Source organism: Suillus fuscotomentosus (assembly GCF_016647785.1).
Source record: "Suillus fuscotomentosus strain FC203 chromosome Unknown F5891scaffold_78, whole genome shotgun sequence".
NCBI lineage: Eukaryota > Fungi > Basidiomycota > Agaricomycetes > Boletales > Suillaceae > Suillus > Suillus fuscotomentosus.
In genome coordinates, this window is record NW_024539590.1 from 131,081 (window position 1) to 148,543 (window position 17,463).

At 49.0% G+C, this 17,463-nt stretch overlaps 6 protein-coding genes across 6 annotated transcripts; 4 read left to right on the plus strand and 2 right to left on the minus strand.

Annotated features, from left to right (window-relative positions):
* The first annotated feature begins 802 nt into the window (after positions 1 to 802).
* On the plus strand, positions 803 to 1,491 carry F5891DRAFT_1062297 (uncharacterized protein). Its single transcript, XM_041362950.1, has 3 exons — positions 803 to 1,097; positions 1,164 to 1,212; positions 1,269 to 1,491. Exons 1-3 carry the CDS (start codon positions 949 to 951, stop codon positions 1,359 to 1,361), a joined length of 291 nt encoding a protein of 96 aa, XP_041220138.1. The 5' UTR covers positions 803 to 948; the 3' UTR covers positions 1,362 to 1,491.
* F5891DRAFT_1062303 (uncharacterized protein) lies at positions 1,476 to 3,323 on the plus strand. The gene is made up of 7 exons (XM_041362951.1): positions 1,476 to 2,078; positions 2,142 to 2,236; positions 2,296 to 2,348; positions 2,429 to 2,551; positions 2,606 to 2,775; positions 2,854 to 3,109; positions 3,167 to 3,323. The coding sequence occupies exons 1-6, from the start codon at positions 1,699 to 1,701 to the stop codon at positions 3,029 to 3,031; spliced, it is 999 nt and encodes a 332-aa protein (XP_041220139.1). The 5' UTR covers positions 1,476 to 1,698; the 3' UTR covers positions 3,032 to 3,109; positions 3,167 to 3,323.
* On the plus strand, positions 3,321 to 4,498 carry F5891DRAFT_715449 (uncharacterized protein). Its single transcript, XM_041372928.1, has 2 exons — positions 3,321 to 3,542; positions 3,903 to 4,498. Exons 1-2 carry the CDS (start codon positions 3,487 to 3,489, stop codon positions 4,336 to 4,338), a joined length of 492 nt encoding a protein of 163 aa, XP_041220140.1. The 5' UTR covers positions 3,321 to 3,486; the 3' UTR covers positions 4,339 to 4,498.
* Positions 4,499 to 7,159: 2,661 nt separating this feature from the next.
* F5891DRAFT_984942 (uncharacterized protein) lies at positions 7,160 to 8,662 on the minus strand (the record flags this gene model as incomplete). The annotated part of the gene is made up of 2 exons (XM_041377521.1): positions 7,160 to 8,586; positions 8,653 to 8,662. The coding sequence occupies 2 exons, from the start codon at positions 8,660 to 8,662 to the stop codon at positions 7,160 to 7,162; spliced, it is 1,437 nt and encodes a 478-aa protein (XP_041220141.1).
* Positions 8,663 to 11,506: 2,844 nt separating this feature from the next.
* F5891DRAFT_1176016 (uncharacterized protein) lies at positions 11,507 to 13,208 on the minus strand (the record flags this gene model as incomplete). Its single annotated transcript, XM_041365746.1, has 6 exons — positions 13,112 to 13,208; positions 12,801 to 13,065; positions 12,719 to 12,749; positions 12,366 to 12,461; positions 12,073 to 12,250; positions 11,507 to 11,741 (listed from the first exon to the last, which is right to left on the minus strand). The coding sequence occupies exons 2-6, from the start codon at positions 12,879 to 12,881 to the stop codon at positions 11,507 to 11,509; spliced, it is 621 nt and encodes a 206-aa protein (XP_041220142.1). The 5' UTR covers positions 12,882 to 13,065; positions 13,112 to 13,208.
* A 449-nt stretch (positions 13,209 to 13,657) lies between these two features.
* F5891DRAFT_1166135 (uncharacterized protein) lies at positions 13,658 to 14,481 on the plus strand (the record flags this gene model as incomplete). Its single annotated transcript, XM_041365417.1, has 5 exons — positions 13,658 to 13,793; positions 13,823 to 13,896; positions 13,918 to 13,936; positions 13,961 to 14,033; positions 14,103 to 14,481. Exons 1-5 carry the CDS (start codon positions 13,763 to 13,765, stop codon positions 14,479 to 14,481), a joined length of 576 nt encoding a protein of 191 aa, XP_041220143.1. The 5' UTR covers positions 13,658 to 13,762.
* Between the last annotated feature and the right edge of the window lie 2,982 nt (positions 14,482 to 17,463).

The following is a 17,463-nucleotide window of genomic DNA, read 5'->3' on the forward strand; positions in this document are numbered from 1 at the left end:
AACCAGGTAAACTTACAATCGGTGCGCTTGTCAACGCTGGAATCCCAAAACTCGATCGATAGTTCCATGATCGAGTGTGGATACAATCGCGCCTTCGAGATCATTGCGTAGGTCAGGAATTCAAGGGTGATGGTACGAAGATCGCACTGTGATCGTTAGTCATGCTTGACGTGGATCTAAGTGGGAAAGTTTCAGCGCTGATCTATCACGCTGACGCAGTACGAATCAACCTTCGGTAGAATGACAGCGGTGCATTGATCTATCGGACCTGCCTAGACCTGCCTGTGTCTTTGTTTTTGTGGAGTAACTCATAAAGTCACAATCTAGGAACGAATCTGGGCGTGGTACAGCCAACGAAGCTTAATGAAGGTGTCAAGCTCACATTCATGTAGCAGGTTGGCTCGAAAACTTATCTCTGTCAGAACCATTACGTGCGACAACCAATTTGCAGATGACTGTCGGGAGCACGGGCCTGAAGCACTCTTATATCGTATGGTGAGGTTTGCTTGGAAATTACCGAACATTACCAATTGAGTGCGACGCGTGGTCGGAAGAAATATTATGCAGTACTACTTACCTGTTCTCACAGGGCGAAGCCATCCTTATCACCGTTGTCCGCATCAACAATCAATACTCATGTTTTCATCGACGGGTTGTTGTTATTATACCAGCTGCTGACAGCTCGAATTCAAGACATCTCTACACTCCAACATTTGAAGCGATCAGTGACTTTATAACGTCAAATGCGCGCCTATCTAGGTTCGGTGCCACAACGACAACTGAATATCTGAGAAAAGAATCGATATTTTGCAAGCGCATAAATGATAACGTTGATGAGCTATTAAAGCCCAGACGAAGAAGCACCCCGGAAGAATTATATAGTCACAGGGGTGACGCCGAGCGAGGTATATTAGCCTTGGTTGGATATTCCGGCCAAGCAAAGTCACCATGCGCATCCCCACATCCATCACGGTGCTCTGTACGCTCGTCGCGTACGCTACCGCACAGTGCATGGAATGCGCATCACTCGTCTTGTACAACGATGTGACGTACAACCTCAAGGAGCAGTGTACAGTGCGCAGCGGATACCATTGTTTGTAAGTATCCTAAGTTATAAAACAAACAATTCAGAGTAAAGAGGCTTACACGATGGCATAATATAGTTACAGAGGCAATGACGCCGCAGGGGAGTTCTGCGACTGTTATTATAATGTAGGTGCAATGCTTAATTCTGAACGTGCGCGTGTAACCTGTTGAATTGGACGCAGAAAACGGGAATAATTGAGACCAACGAGTCGACATACTTCTGTCCCACAGGGTCTTCAAATTTCAGTGCAACATGCTCTGGTTGTCCAAGTTAATTTGGTGGTGGAGTCACGGTCTAGCTAAGGACTCGATTTGTCGGACCTTTCCCATAGCTTAGTCATTCAGCTACTAGTATTAGATGTTAACGTTGAAGTACCACAAAATCAACCAGTCGGTGCACATGCTAGTGGTGACATCTTTCGGTCCAGCGGTCTGCGATCTGACTCTACATAAAGGTCATAAGCAAAGTTAGAACATTTAAAACTTGTATGTGGTCAAGGTCCAAGTTATCCGCCGTGCAGTACGCTTACTACCTAAGATGATCACTGTTAGTTGCATTCTCACTCTCCCTTTTTTTACAGTGGACTAGTGCTAGCGCGACCACTTTGATCAATGCATCTTCCATGGCGTCAGAAGCAGCAGGCATCAGAAGAGCAGACATCGCCCCTACCTTCTGAACAGCGCGGACTCGGAGCACGCTGGTCTGCTACGAAAGATGCTTTCAAGACGCATCTAACCACCGCACAAGCAAACACGAAAAGCACTCTTCAAGGGTACAACGTCAACGTCCAGAATCGTCTCAGGGCCAAAGCATACGAGCTCGGATCACGTCCCGTTGCATATCTTGTTTTATCCGGCATCTTCCTGGGCTCTGTTTCGACGCTTGGCGTGACATTCGTGTACAGGCGGTATTTTAGGCGTTTGAGGACAGCTGAATGGGTTACACCTGATGTGCTTCGGCGGAAGAGATGGGTGAGGGGTGTCGTGACGAGGTGAGTTGAGTTATAACGCTATGTAGGCTTTGGGTTTGGCTGATCTGTGGTGGGTACGCCAAGTGTAGGGGATGGAGATAATTTCAGGCTGTATCATACTCCTGGCTTTTGGTGGAAGTGGCCACTGAAATTCAGGAGAGTACCAACTTTGAGCAAAGGTCCGTTTGTATCCCTTATTTTCTCATGGGATATGCGCTTACTTGCATGAATCAATAAGAGCTCAAAGAGCAAACGATCCACGTTCGTATTGCAGGTGTTGATGCACCCGAGGTGTGTTGGTTGTAGGCGTAGGGCTCAAGAGAGTTCTGAACGAGGCCATTCTGACTGAAATGCTACTCGATTGCGTGCAGGGATCACATTTTGGTCGCCAAGCCCAGCCATACGCTGCAGAAGCTCTCACGTGGTTGAAGGATACGATCGAGGGCAGGATAGTCTACTGTCAACTCGTTCGGCGTGACCAATATTCTCGTATTGTATGCGCTGACACTGCATCTCCGTTTCACCAACTAACTGTCATTCACAAATAGGTATCTGTAGTTACTCTTCCGCCACCGTTTCTCCCAGGCTGGCTTGCCACGGGCCGGAGTCTTGCACTTGAGATGATCCGGGCAGGCACGGGCCTGACCTATGAACAAGCAGGTGCGGAGTATGGGAAGTATGGAAAGGATGAGTTCTTAAGAGTTGAGGCTCAGTCGCGGTAAGTTGTGACACCGATTCAGATTTATTTGTTCCACTTTTGTGGCAGACAACCTCACACCCATCGTGTTTTCTCCAGAGCTGCGCGCAGAGGCATGTGGAAACACGGTACAGTTGAAGAAACCCCCGCACAGTATAAACGGCGTCACGCGCAGAGTGGGACAGATGCTGAGCCCCAGGCCCAAGGTACGGCGAAGGCGGAGCAAGAAAACTCGGAGGGTGGGCTAAGAGGGATTTTGAAGAGACTTTGGCGCTGAAATAGTTAGTTAAATACAGACTGGAAAATATACAACTGGGCGCCTTCCAAAGGTCACCGGAATAGCGTATAGTCTATGGCGAGTACCTGTTTACCAAAAAAAAAAACTATCACAACTAATAGTGGAATGATTAAGTTCATTCCCAGGCAGGGGCGCGCATACGTGAACGGCAGACTGCAAGCGAATTTGGATCCCGATTAGCTGTTAATGGATCCCGGTCGCGGGTGGTCTAGTCGCGTCCGATCACAGTGGCGCTTGCGAGCACTGCCTGAGACAGCATTTATTTATATGGTAAGAGATTACTCTGCTCCGCAGCAAGTTTACCGTGCACTGGTCTTTTTTTTTTTCCGTATATAAAGCTCTCTACCTCTCAAGTTACACTGCACGACGCGAGTGATTACTAGTCTCAGTCCCTCTGACGAACTTAATAGTCTTGTTGTACTTGCATCTTCACCATGAAACTCACGTCCGCCCTTGTGCTTTCGTTCATTGCCACTGCGCAAGCAGCGACATCATTTTCTACTCCAGTCCTGCCCAGCGGAATCCCAGCGTACGTGACTTTCTCTTCGTGCCCATTTCCCCTCAAATTTCCCATTTAAAAACAAAAATAACTTATAACTCACTTATAGATCAAGCGGCCTGCCTTTGAGCACCCTTTCTCTTGACACCACAGCTTTTACTTCGTTTATTTCCTCTATTCTCTCATCCGGCACTATCCCTGCTTCCCTTCCTACCACCATTCCTACTTCCCTTCCTACCACCCTTCCTACTTCCCTCGGCACTCTTCCCACCGTAACGTCTCCCTCGTCCGGTGCATCTACATCAACTGCGACAAGTGCACCAGCTGCGACAACCTCTAGCGGTGCAGGACGAACAGAGGCGGGGCTGGGGCTGGGATTGGCTGCCGGAGCTGCTGCGGGCTTGCTTGTGTTGTTCTAATTAATGAGTACATTTTTGGTGGTGACGCATGTACGTATTCATGCGGGAAGATCACGTCCAGGGGTAAAAGTCGAAAGATCCCACGTGTGCATGCGGGGCAACTGCGGACCTATATTTATTTATCTAACGATATTGAAATAGACTTTCAAAGGACGCGCCTAGTACCTCCCTCGGGCTATTTTCCTGGCCAGCTGTGCAAGTTAGTTCTTCTGACTCTAATACTGTGTCGAAAAGGTAGACAGTTTGAGCACGGCAAGTCTGTTAGACTCTGGCCCAGTTTTATTCCTCGACCCTCGGCGTGTCAGCAACAGTTGCCGTCAACCTCCACGAAAAGAAGTTGCCATGTGGCAATTCTCTGTTATCTATAAATCTAGCACTGGCTACAGCGCTGTCTTCCATGGACTCTATTTCAGCTCTCAATCGAACCACCACAAGACACGAGCTTTCTGTATCTTCGCCGGTCGCAGAATTTGCGCAGAATCCCTACAAACCGCACTGACAGCGATATATTAGTCAGTATTATCATTTTCAGCTACTGGGTGCCAGTCTTATCAAAGAACGCCATGATGAAGTCCTGTGAGGGCGGCGGGAACAGATTATCAACAACGCACACGAGGCGCGCAGGGGTCTGCAACCACTCATGATCTAACAGCATTACGGATGCTAAGGCAAGAACACTCTCACTATTATGGTCGAGCCCGTCAGTTATTCAATCAAATTATCCTCGAAAAAGACGCTTACTGGTGACACGCTCGAGAAAACGAGAAGAATGTTCCTCCTTCCGCTGTCGCCTCGCCTCATAAGCAACTCGCTGTATCGACCCACTGGCGATATGGCAACTTCCGTGACAAAGGCACGGAATGGTTCCGAGAGAAGAGCACCGCCAAGGCTAGCGGGGACGTGTCAGACGGTTTTCCCGAAGGTATGCTTCTCGTGTGACAGACTGTCCTTCGCCAATCCTGGCCTCGAGAGTGGAGATCAGAAATGTGGACCTATTCAGATCACATCGTACGCAAACGCATCCTTCTTGTCCAGTAAAGCCGGATGCATGTTCTCGTCTTCGTCGTTGCCAAAAGAGGTTTTGCGTATCCACCATGACGCTGTCGATCAGACCATTACGGATCTGGCGGCATTTCATTCAATGGGGGAACCTTCCACATACGAAGGGAGCCTTGGGTGGTTATGTGGCCCATGAGATTGGGATGGACGAGTGCGCAACTGATAACATATTTGTTGAAGCGTTGAATAATATATGTAGATCACATACATTAGCCTCTCGCAGTTCATCATCAAAAAATTCGGGGGTATCTGACGAGCACCTTTGATCTTTGGAGCAGGTTGCGGTATAGTATCAACCTGGGAAGCAGATTCATTGTCAGTATCATTTAACAACGATATGTATCTGGACTTACAATATCTGATGGAAGGTCGGCTTCTTTGACGATGGCAGAAACATCCCATGTGTAGATGTGGCCGTCAGCGCAGCTAGTGACGAGACACTTTCCATCTGCAGAAAAGGTCGCAGAGCTTGTGTTGTGTTCAGAGTGTTCCACTGCGTTGATTGGTTTCGGGGCTCCATAGTTGGCACTAGGTCTTGTCGAAGCATGATGTGCTTGTGAGGAGGACTCGGAGATAGTAAATGGTAGTGATAAAGTTTTGTCGGGATTGTCGCTCAATTCAAGAACAGCCGTCCGCGAGCTCGAGGCTGTATCGAATTTCCTAAATAATGTTCCCCCAGCGAAAGTGTTTTGCTATCCGAGGTCCATGCCAGGATAAGCAACCCTCGAATGTTTTGAGCAGTTTGCGTGTTGAACTTCAGAGCAAGGTGCGCCTGTGACAAGTCACATACATGTCACTCGAACTCTGTAATGACGTGCCTGGCACTGCCTGCCTCCGTACGCGGGCCCTAGCAAACTGCGTTAGTTGGTTTATTGCCCCGTGTTGATTGAATGATACTTTCTGCGCTTTGGACATCCCACGCTATGAATATTCCTTGCCAGGTTCTGCTCACCACTCGTCTTCCGTATGGATTCCAGCACACCATTCCTTCCCGACCTTTGTGCTCGTCTCCAAGTCCCAGACTCGAAGTGACCCATTCCATTCACAGATGATACTCTGCTTTCCATTGGGCAGGTGTAAGATGTAGGTGATGCCATCATTTACCAGTAGGGCAGTGTCGCTAAATTCTTGTGGTTTGCAGGCGCTGGATACCCCATGATAATTCACTCAATGGGTGCATGGTAATTTCAGCTGTCACCATCAATCACATGACCACTTACTCGAATTCTAGATGTACTCGGTGGAGCGAAAGCTGCGACGGAGTAGGTGTGCCCACTTCCTTCATCTGCACTGACCCCTTGGCATCGCGGTCCTACAAACCCGCAAACCCGCATAGGCCAATATCTTCCCTCGCACCGCACTCCACTTGAAAGTTCAACTTGACGCATCCCGCTTTTGTTCTCAACGTCCAACCCGACCTTTTCACCTTCGTCGCCATACTAGCTAATTCGCAGTCTGGCTATCTTGCTCACTTCTTACTAGTTTGTGTCCAATCATTCATTTCCCTTCTCGGTGCTCCCAACTTTAATGACTAGGTTGACAAGCGTGAATTGCCTGTGCCAATGAGCTCGCCGGCGGCGGGAGGGATGCTCAAAAGCTTGCTTATGCACAGGCAATCTTCCAAGGCACCAGGCGTGGTGCCATCTCAAGCGTCGATGGACAATGTCATTGTCTTCATGGCTTCATTTTCATTTGGGCAGTCACGAGGCAATCTATGGTGACACTAGCCAAGACGCAAGGAACGAAATTATCTTCTCGATCTAGTTGACGCGCATAGATCGTTTGAAAGACATGTACAACCTCGACATCTGTTGTTTGAAAGGCAATCTTAATAGGAGCTACAAGTTTTTATATCACCAATCAGAGAATGCATCGTGCTCCACTATAGGCGTGCCACCCACTGCTTCAGCCACCTACACCCAATTTTCTTCCCCGATAAAATAAAGGAGGGAGTTACGATGGCAATAAACACGAGTGGAATTAAATCTAGACCAAAAGGCTACGCAATAGAGGAAGTCTTGCTTATCTCGATCCTATGTACTTCTCTTTATCCTATGCATAGTGACAATCCCCATTCAAATATAATTGAGATATCTATCTGAATCATACACCATCTCCCGAGTGCTCAGTTCATTCTCGACCCCTCTTCGTCCCCAGTACGCATGCACGAGGTCTGAATGATGACGTGCTCGGGGGTGAGGCTGCAGAAACATTGGTGGATGCATAGAATTGAGTGCTTGGCGGAAACGTGGTGTTTAACGCATGAGGATATGTCAGGTTCGAAGGTAGCAATATGATCATGCCGCTGGCTCCCACGCTTGGCGGCGTCCAATGTTTATACCACCCAGCGAGAGGCTGGGACCCAACGCTAGAGGGCATCCGAGCATCACGTTTGACCTTGGGATGTTGTAGCCCGATATTGGAGGGAGTGTAAGCATAATGCCGCCCCTCAGGAGGCTGGAACCCGGCACTAGAGGACATCCGGGCATCATGCTGGACCCTTGGATGCTGTAACCCGACATTAGAGGGAGCCCAAGTATAATGCTGCCCTGCAGGAGGCTGCAATCCGACATTAGGTAGCTCTATGTGGCCCTGCGGCGAACTTGCAGGTGTCGACGTTCCGCTGATGGTGTGGTTTGTCGAGTCCGAGTCCCCAAAAAGGGAAGACTTTTCGCCGATGGTGTGGTCTGTCTCGTCGTCACCAAAAAGGGAAGACTGCTTGCTGATGGAGTGATTAGAGTGAACTCTCTCATCATCCTCACGCGATTGAGCCCGTTCGGTTTGGTTGCCTTGTGGGTACTGAGGGCGGACTGGACGTGATAGCAGACACGGTTGAAGTTCAGGGGGGAGCGAGTGTGAGATATTCTCGGGCCACAAAGGGTTCAACTTGTAATGGTTGTCCTCCAAGTTGTTCCACTCCACGTCCATCGAAGACGGTTCAAGTTCGTCATCTGACTCTGTGCTGTAAGTGCTTGTGGCGTCCCAGTTCGGGATTGCGTGCAAACGGCCGATGATGGGTGAACCAGCGAGCCCTTGAGACGGTTGGTCATCAAACTTCGGGCTAGACTCCGGCGGTGGTGGTGGCGGTGGCGGTGATGGTGGCGGTAGAGGTGAAGGTGGTGGTGGTGTTAAAGGCGAAGGTGGTGGTGGTGATAGAGGTGAAGGTAAAGCTGGTGATAGAGGTGAAAGTGGTGGTGGCGGCTGTGAAAGTGGTGGTGGTTGTGAAGGTGGTGGTGGTGGCTGTGAGGGTGGTAGTGGTAGTGGTGAAGGTGAAGGCGGAGGTGGCGGATGTGGAGATGAAGATGGTAGATATTTGAAGGATTTAACTCGTTGTGTCAGCGAGTGGGTATACGACGGTTCTGGTAGGCCACCATGACCGTGACTCGAGCCTGGCTCGGAAACCTTAGTAGGGACATATTGCAGAAACCCGCCGTCTAAAATTTTGTAGGTTTGTCTTGCTCTCTTGATTTCGCGGGTCGCAGAGCCCCCGGAAACCAAACCCTTCGAAGCTGGGTCGAAGATCCTGAAACTGAGATCTGAGAATTTCGGTTTCTTGTCTAACAGGCATAGTTAGCGTGATCAGCTGAAGTTCAAGTTGAAATGAGGAAAGAAACAGAACATACCTGCAGGCATGTCACAATACCTGAATTATTGTCAGTGGGACTATGGTGAATCGCTGCCGGAGCGTGCAGACAAGGTGGTGGTTCTCCAACTGAAATCGTTCCAACATTCTCGGCATAGAGCAATATATAATATTGTACTGACCTCACGGAGCAGAGCATGATCTTTGACATAATCAATCCCCATAAAGGGAAATTCCTTCTTATGTCTTAGTTTTAGAATACATACCTATTGGTCCCGACAATGCTGTTCGTTCGGTGCACGTGTTCTTCTCACGGCTCTCTAGCTTATGTACTCGCTCTCACTTTTGCCCCCATCTGACCATGTATATCCCGATACATGATACATCCTTGGTACATGTGCCAATCCTCGTGCCTCGGCAGGAGGCTCATCGTCAGAATGATCAGTGGTCCTTCCGGCATGTTTTATTCAATCGATCACATCGCGCTGTGCAGGTGAGTCATGACCGTGCGTCTAGAAACCCACCCAAACTTATCCTATCATATCATACTGATGAGAATACGTTTCACACCTCCAGAGCCGCCGCCGTGCTGAGGCAAGTATTAAGCCCATTGCTACCTTGGGAGAGGAACTTCGGGACACGACCCATCCAATGACTCACCATTCCAGATGAGTATTTGACATGCACACGAAAAGACTAATGCGGAATGAAAGCTGCGACGGAGTGGGTGTTTCGTTCGATGAATATTCAAGTCAAGAGGGAGGTTGTTGTACAAATCTTTTACACGTGCGTCTTGCTTGCATAATGCTCTTGTGCAGTCACCGCAAGCCTGCATTCCCGTGTTTCCCTAGGCTAATCTGATTATGCAGTTAACTTGACGCATCATGCTCTACGGTCCTTATTCTCAACGTCCAACATGGATTTTTTTACCCTCATAACCATACTAGCTAATTCTCAGTCTGGCCATCTCGAATACGCTGTCAAAGAAGCTGCCGCCTCAGCATTCTCGACAGCTGGTGCTCAAAAGAAGACCTGAAGTTCAAACGATGAGACGAATCATCTCACCTTCAAATCCTTAAGTACAGCATCTGCACTCGTGCCTTTGATACTCGAGTTGCATCGCTAGTACAGACGTTCTTCGCCTTTCAGCAGAATTCCCGAAAGTAGCAGGGCAAGGCTGCCAACGACACCGACGAGCACGACAACCTACACCTAAGCAACTACTTTACCAATACACAGCGGTTGGACACAGTTCTCAGCGATCGGATCATCGAGACAAGCGCGAACACTTCCTTTGGGACGCCCCTCGATACAAACAAGGACATTACTGAACTGCTCGCGTCATCCTGGGGAATCTACTTCGCAATCGCCCTCTTGTACAACGTAACTCCATCACACATTCCTAGCCTTTGCCTTCCTAATTATCTTATTGTCCTAGTTCTATGTTTCCATATTCGGACGAAGGTGTCTAAGTCCTGAACAGGTATAGATTTGGTCTTCAAGGAGAGCCTCCTTCACTGGGAATGCATCATCTTTGAGACTCTGTCTGCTGGTGCGACATCTCGTACGTTTTCTTTGTATCTTTGCATACATCTCCGACGATCAATCGGGAACACAATGTTCCCATCTTTATCATGGAGATTCGCTGATTTAAGCAGTTGGGTTCATGCACTAGTTCTGCACATACACCTCGACTTCGTTTTGTAGGGAACAAATTCAATTCTGCGTTCCACCTCCTTGCCACCCTAGTCTCAACGTCAACAAATCTGTGCACAATACACGGTTTTCTGGCCCAAGCACAGTCGAACGATCCGACGTGGGTGGACAGGTACCCGCAGCGGCGCAAAGTGTCGAAGTAGTGGCAGTGGGTGGTTGCTGTGATGATGATGGTGTACTCTGGGTTACTGTGTGAATGAGTATTGGGAGGCCGATATGAGCTGGTAGCTGGCTTCTTCTTTCTTGCGTGATAATTTCTCTGCGCAAAAACCAGTCAACGATAAAAAAAGAACTGGGGAAGAGGAAAAAAATGCACAGGCTTTCCCCCCGTGTATGGGACCTTAAGCTTAAGTACAGGTGGCTCGCGCATTTCGATGTCTGATCTATCTCGGCTGCGCATCATGCCAGACGACCTGGTTTTGTTACAGGTCCCGGTCAACGTTAAAGTGGCTGGCGTCAGATTCTCGTGCTTTGTAGGGGCTGGATGCCCATGACTTTGGTTTCGGGATTCACTTGATGAGTGATTCCAGTTATTTTCATCAATGGCTTGTAACTTACTCAGAATCCAGATGAGTACTTGACTTGTACACAGAAAGACTAATACGGAATGAAGGCTGTGACGGAGTGGGTGTTTTATTCGATGGGTATTCAACTTAAGAGGGAGGTGGTTGTTTAAGTCTTCTACACGTGCGTCTTCCTTGCATGATCTTCTTGTTCAGTCACCGTCAACTTCACAGCTTCAGCATTGGCTGTGCAAATTAAGAGCCCAACGCTCTTTTTGGACGATATCCCCACTTACCTCATCCGCATTGACCCTCGGTATCAAGGTCCTACGTACAATTCCTCAGGCCTCAGGTCTGCATTCCTGTGTTTCTGTAGGCTAATCTGATTCTACAGTTTTTTGTACCTATTTCATCACGCCACATTTTCCCTTGAGAGTCCAACTCAACCTATCATGCTGGCCCTTGTTCTCAACGTCCATGAAATTTTTCACCTTCATCGGCATACTACCTAATTCGCAGTCTGGCCATCCTGGTCATACTCTAGTCTTCGCCCAATCAGTCATTTCCCTTCTCTTTCAGAACTATGTCTACGCAATGGAAGCAACACATCTGCACTGCCGCATAATTTCCAAGTACAGCATCCGCACTCGTGTCTTTGATACTCGAGCTGCATCGCTAGTACAGACGCTCTTTGTCTTTCAGCAGAATTCCCGAAAGTAGGAGGGCAGGGCTGCCAGCGACACCGACAAGCACGATAACCCACACCTCGGTATCCACCTTACCGATGCCCAGCGATTGGACATAGTCCTCAGCGATCGAATTCGCTGAGACGAGCACGAACACATAGGGACGCCCCTCGATACAAACAAGGCCATTACTGAACTGCTCGTGTCCTCCAATTCGGGGCAATCTACTTTGGAATCATTTTTTTGTACAACGTAACTCCATCACACCTTCCTAACTTTTACCCTCCCAATCATCTTATTGTCCTAGTTCTGTGTTTCCATGTTCGGACGAAGGTGTCTTTGAGATCTGAACAGGTATACCTATGGTCTTTATGGAGAGTCTCTCCTTCACCGGGAACGCACCATCTTTAAGAATGTTTCAGCTGGTGCGACATCTCGTACGTTTTCCTGTCTTTGCATATATTCCTCGATCCAGATCAGTATTGACGTCTCAAGGTGATCCGACGATCAAACAGGAACACTCCTTTCCGATCTTGTGCTGGCATAGGTGCGAACCCACGCTCAGCGTAGCATTTTTTCGAGAAAGCCACGAGCATGAACAAGTACTGAATACTGAGGCCTAGGGAGGATTGAGTGCCGAGTCTCTGGGGATGTATATACTCCAATTTAAAGTATTGTACATATGTCCCATCCCATGAAGCGTACTGGAGCGTCCACGCAGGATCATAAAACACTGACTCGTTTAAAACACAAAACAGTAGTGGATTAAGCAAGAAATACGATACAGTACAATGTCGGAGTGCAGACAGCGACAGAAACGAGAGAAAGGATCCATTCAACAGACACACCGCGATCCAGTGCATCCAAGGAGTCCAACATCTGGCCTGTATTTGCAGTGATAGTGTGTCGCGACGTCGTTCCACTAGCCAGTGCAGTAGTTGTGACTGCGTATCTATGGTTCACCATTTATGTGGATAGGCACGCAGCAAAACCAGCCCACAAGACGGGCACACCATCCAGTAACGGTGACATGAGGACGCAAGGGTGCTTCCATTGCCCCCGGGGTACTAGTGTCAGCGGAAAACGTTGAAACAGTAGCAGCGGGAGGTGGTTGCTGTGATAATGGTGAGGTGCTCTGGGTTGCTGCGTTGGGTTGTTGAGTGGGATAAGTATTGGGAGGTCGATACGAGCTAGTACTTACTTGATTTCTTCCTTCTTGCATGATAACTTCTCTGCGTGAAAACGAGTCAGATATCGAGAACCGTAGAAGCGCAAAAACGCACAGGCTTTCCCGCTGTATATGGGACCTCGACTACATGTGGCGCACGCATCTCGATATCTGATTTATCTTGCCTGCACATCATGCAGGAGACGATGTTTCGAGTCCAGCTGAGAGGTTGGGATATGGATTGGGTTGCCACGCTCAGTTTGCCCCATGTAGCTTGAAACGACGCCAGAAAAAGGACATGCGAATGAGGGCGCGTTAATGTGGTGTCGGAGCAGGGTGGTTATGTGGCGCATGTGATTGGGATAGACGAATACGCAACTCTAATATATGTGTTAGATCACTGAATAATAGATAGAGATCACATACATTAGCTTCTCGTAGTGCATCGTCAAAGAACTCTGGAGGTATTCGAGGAGCACCTTTCATGTTTGAAGCTGGTTATGGACCTCGTTGTAGCATTGGCCTAAGGGAGTAGATCTGTTGTCAGCGTCATCGAGAATGAAATGTATCTGAGCTTACAATATCTGACGGAAGCCTAGCTTCTTTGACACTAGCAGAAACATCCCATGTGTAAATGTGGCCAGCTGGGCAGCTAGTGACAAGGAACTTTCCATCTGCAGAAAAGGTCACAGAGTTCACGCTGCCTTCATGGTGAAGTAGTGTTCCGATACGTTAATTGGTTTCAAGGTTCCATAGTTCTACTATCTTGCCCCATGTCGATGTACTTGCGAGGATGCGCTTATTGGGAGATGCTGAAATGGTATCAATGAGGTTTTTGTTGAGATTTTTGTCCAACTTGAAGTCAAGAACAGTCCGCGTGGCTATGTGGTTTTCTACGCTAGCCGAGGCACGAGGCTAGCGTAGAATTTAGTCTACGCGCAAATTTAGCGAGGTGGCGCAGAAAGCTTCTTGCTTCTCACCACCTCGCAGTCGTCTATCAGTCTCAGTCCAACGTCTAGTTTCTAAGTCTTTTTGCTTCTTTTCCAAAGCTCTACATAGCCAGTATGGACCCTAACAATGCAATTAGACCAGACTACGCGCTACCAGAGTTCCAAGGAGAATGACAACAACTAATAGACGAAGGTTTAACCGAGCAGCAGGCCACTCGATCCTTGACAGCGTTATGGAATTTTAACAATAACGCTGAGAAGGTACGCTGGACAGCTAGGCAGGTACACTTAGAAGAGGCTCGTCAATGAGCCGAAGAAGACGAAGCCCAGAGGCTGCAAGACCTCAAAGACGAAGAAGAAGCAACTCGTTTAGAAGACAGGAAGAAAAATAAGAACAAGTATGCGCCTATCAAACGCGGAAAGGTACCTTCCGACCCTACTATACTCCCGGCGCAATACACGACCAGGAGACTAAAAGCAGGAGATTACTGCGAGTTGCACTACTTCACCAACAAAGGCCTCAATGAGGCCAAGGTCACAACCTTGATTGCGGAGCCCGATGCATTAGTAATGCTCCCAGCAGCGGATGGAGTACACTCTTGGGTGCCCGCCGCAGCGGTCAAAGATCCCAAGGCAGCCCCCGTTACTAAAGATGAAAACCTCACATGGGAAGAGTTCAATGAAGCGGCCCCGCGCATCATCTCTTTCATGAAGGTACACGACTGGCCCGATGACAGAGTCAGCATGCACATCCAATTCTGGACGGCTCTTCAAGCTCACCGCTGGCGCCACGCACCCGACGTACTTAAACAGAAAGCTCTGTTACTGTACCAGTCGCAACAATGATGTCGCTGGCACCTTACAGTAGGAACGGCGCAAGGTTGGAGTTTGGAAGAGATCAACCAGGATCTGTTGTTCGAAGCGAGAGAAGAATTATTCAATGAGAAGAGAGACAAGGAAACAGCATTCGCAGTACAGCAGGCAGCAGCAGCTTATTCAGCCAAGGGAGCAGAACCCCCACGCCAGCAACAACCAGCATCAGCGCAGCAAGGACACGCGTCCCAGAAGCGCTCGCAGCCTCCCTATGAAGAACCAATGGGCAGTTACAAAAAGGTGCGCACAGATCATGCTCCTCTTACCTCTGGGCCCCTCCCATGCTGCGCAGTATGCTTGGGACGCAACCCGCACAAGACCATTGAGTGCATGGCCACTCACACGTGGGACAAGCAACACGAGACGTTCACAGAACGTATCCGCAAAGGCCTGTGGACAAAGGACGGAAAGCAACTCTGCACCGCTTGGCAGCGCGAAGAAGGCTGCACGGTGCCTAGACACGATGCTCGACACATCTGCTCGGGATGTGGAGCCTCTTCCCATGGCGCCCAGAGATGTGCTCGAGCACAGAAGGCAGAACCCACTAACGCCGTATAAATTAGAGGCTTGGACGCGCGAGCTTGAGGATCTCAGACTCTACGAACGTTTTGTTAAGATACCTGAAGGTCTGCGTACCAGTTTCAAAATAGATTTCCCCCCTGTCACTTGTGTACAAACCCCTCCTAATAAAGCCTCAATTGTTGAATTCGAAGCCGAATTTCATTCCATCATCCAAAAAGAGATAGACAAAGGGAGATACGTCGGCCCCTTCGAAGCAAACATGTTAGAACGTCTAATCGGGCCTTTCCAATCATCCCCTCTAGCTATCATTCCGAAGCCCGGAAAACCAGGCAAATTCCGGATCATTCAGAACTTCTCTTTCCCGCATTCTCCGAGTACGCGCTTCCCTAATCCGTCGATCAATTCGTGCATAGACGCAGGACAACTTCCCAACAACTTGGGGAAAGTTTTCCATAATATACCATTTAATATCTACTCTCCCTCCAGGTTCCGAAGCCGCAACCCGAGACATAGCGGAGGCTTATCGAACAGTCCCGCTTCATCCTTCGCAATGGCCAGCGGGCGTAATCTGGATCTCGGACACTCAGTTTTGTGTAGATACCTGCACGGCTTTCGGCGCTACTCCATCAGCAGGAATTTACGGACATGTAGCTGATGCTGGAACCGAAATATTTCGACATCGTGGAATCGGACCACTGGATAAATGGGTTGATGACCACATATTTTTCAGAATAAGGCGTGAGTACCTTGAAAGCTACAATGACAGCAGGGCATCATGGTACAAAGAATTCGCTGAAGCCGGCTTAAGGCAGTCAGGCAGTAGGCTATGGTTCGGCGGATTCTGCCCGATCAAAGGTCGGATGGAGGAGTCTAGCGAAGACTGCTCAACACCATTAGTAGATTTATCGCAACGCTCACTCCATTCGACTCACAATGCCTTATTCACCTTCTGTTTTCAAGACTTAGACGATTTATCCGACTTCCTAGGTATCATTTGGGAGCGCCTGAAAGACCAATTCTTCAGTACCTCGACCATTTATATAGGTTTCACGTGGGATTTGAAGCGGATGGTAGTAGCCTTAAGTCCTGCAAAGGTGGACAAGTACCTCGTGGCCATCCACAAATGGAGGAAGAGGCACGCACATGTGCTACAAGACGTACAAGAATTGTACGGTAAACTACTGCACGCTTGTTCGGCGGCACCTCGGGGACGAGCTTACCTCACGAGCCTCGAGGACATGCTATCGACCAATGGAGCTAAGCCATTTCTGCCCCACAGAGCGGGAAAAACCGTAAGCGAAGACTTAGACTGGTGGTCGGATCTTCTTCAATCAGGAGGAGTAGCACGGGACATCTATCCAATTAACAGACTCCAAAATCCTCTCGCTTTCTCGGATGCAAGCTCAGGCATCGGAATAGGTATCGTTATAGGAGAACACTGGAGAGCTTGGAGGTTAATACCGGGTTGGAAGACTCTCAATGGAGAAAGAGAAATTGGTTGGGCCGAAGCCATTGGATTCGAGCTGCTTATTTATGCCCTCACCTCTCTCCCACACACTAGCAACAATGTTCTCGTCCACGGGGACAACACCGGTGTCATGGAAGGTTGGTGGAAGCACAGACACTGCAACAAAGCGGTCAACGGAGTTTTTCGGAGGATCCACAACTTCCTTCACCATCTACCCAACCGTCTCGACATTACAACAGCCTACATCCCAAGTGAGTTCAATCCCGCAGACGGCCCATCCAGGGGCATACTCGGACCCACCCACCTTCTTCTCCCTCCCATCAACTTTCCCGTCGAACTTAACCAGTTCATCATCGACGCAACTCTACCACTCTCCCCCATCGAGCAACGAATGTTGCGAGACGGGAAGTACTCCATTCCCGCAGCTAAGCTCATCAATCGTGCCCTCCTCAGACAACAGGCAGCAGAGCGAAACAAGATCTATCGGGCCGAAGAAGAAGACCTCATCAGCTGTGTGATCAGAGACGAGTGACTACATGAATCGCAACCGTTTTGGAGTGCCCTTACCAGAGTCACCCGCAGCATCCATAACCAACCCCCAGAACTACAAACCAAATCTCACCCCTCGTCCATCCAACCTCCGACCTCATTGCCTGGCACGCGAACGTTTAAGACTCTGGGTCCCTGCGGGAAGCAGCACCAGGCAGTTAGCGTCCTCAGCAGGAGACCCCAACACTCACGAAGTATCAGACGAGCAATTGAACTGAATCCTGGAAGTAATGGGCTCCGCTTGGGCCCAATCTACGAAGGAGACCTATGGAGCAGGATTATTAGTATTCCACGTCTACTGCGACCTCAACAACATAGAAGAAACCAAACATTGTCCAGTCAGTTCCAGTCTCCTCCTCGAATTCTTATCCAGTTGTGCAGGTGCATACTCCGGTTCAGCGTTGGCAAACTACGCA

Excerpts from the sequence above, each read along its gene's own strand:
- F5891DRAFT_1062297 (XM_041362950.1), top strand. The coding sequence starts at position 949 with ATGCGCATCCCCACATCCATCACGGTGCTCTGTACGCTCGTCGCGTAC. Across the intron at positions 1,098-1,163 it reads CGCAGCGGATACCATTGTTT|TTACAGAGGCAATGACGCCG; the intron begins GTAAGTATCCTA and ends GGCATAATATAG. Across the intron at positions 1,213-1,268 it reads TCTGCGACTGTTATTATAAT|AAAACGGGAATAATTGAGAC; the intron begins GTAGGTGCAATG and ends AATTGGACGCAG.
- F5891DRAFT_1062303 (XM_041362951.1), top strand. The coding sequence starts at position 1,699 with ATGCATCTTCCATGGCGTCAGAAGCAGCAGGCATCAGAAGAGCAGACA. Across the intron at positions 2,349-2,428 it reads CAGGTGTTGATGCACCCGAG|GGATCACATTTTGGTCGCCA; the intron begins GTGTGTTGGTTG and ends GATTGCGTGCAG. Across the intron at positions 2,776-2,853 it reads AGAGTTGAGGCTCAGTCGCG|AGCTGCGCGCAGAGGCATGT; the intron begins GTAAGTTGTGAC and ends TGTTTTCTCCAG.
- F5891DRAFT_715449 (XM_041372928.1), top strand. The coding sequence starts at position 3,487 with ATGAAACTCACGTCCGCCCTTGTGCTTTCGTTCATTGCCACTGCGCAA. Across the intron at positions 3,543-3,902 it reads GCCACTGCGCAAGCAGCGAC|GAACAGAGGCGGGGCTGGGG; the intron begins ATCATTTTCTAC and ends GCGGTGCAGGAC.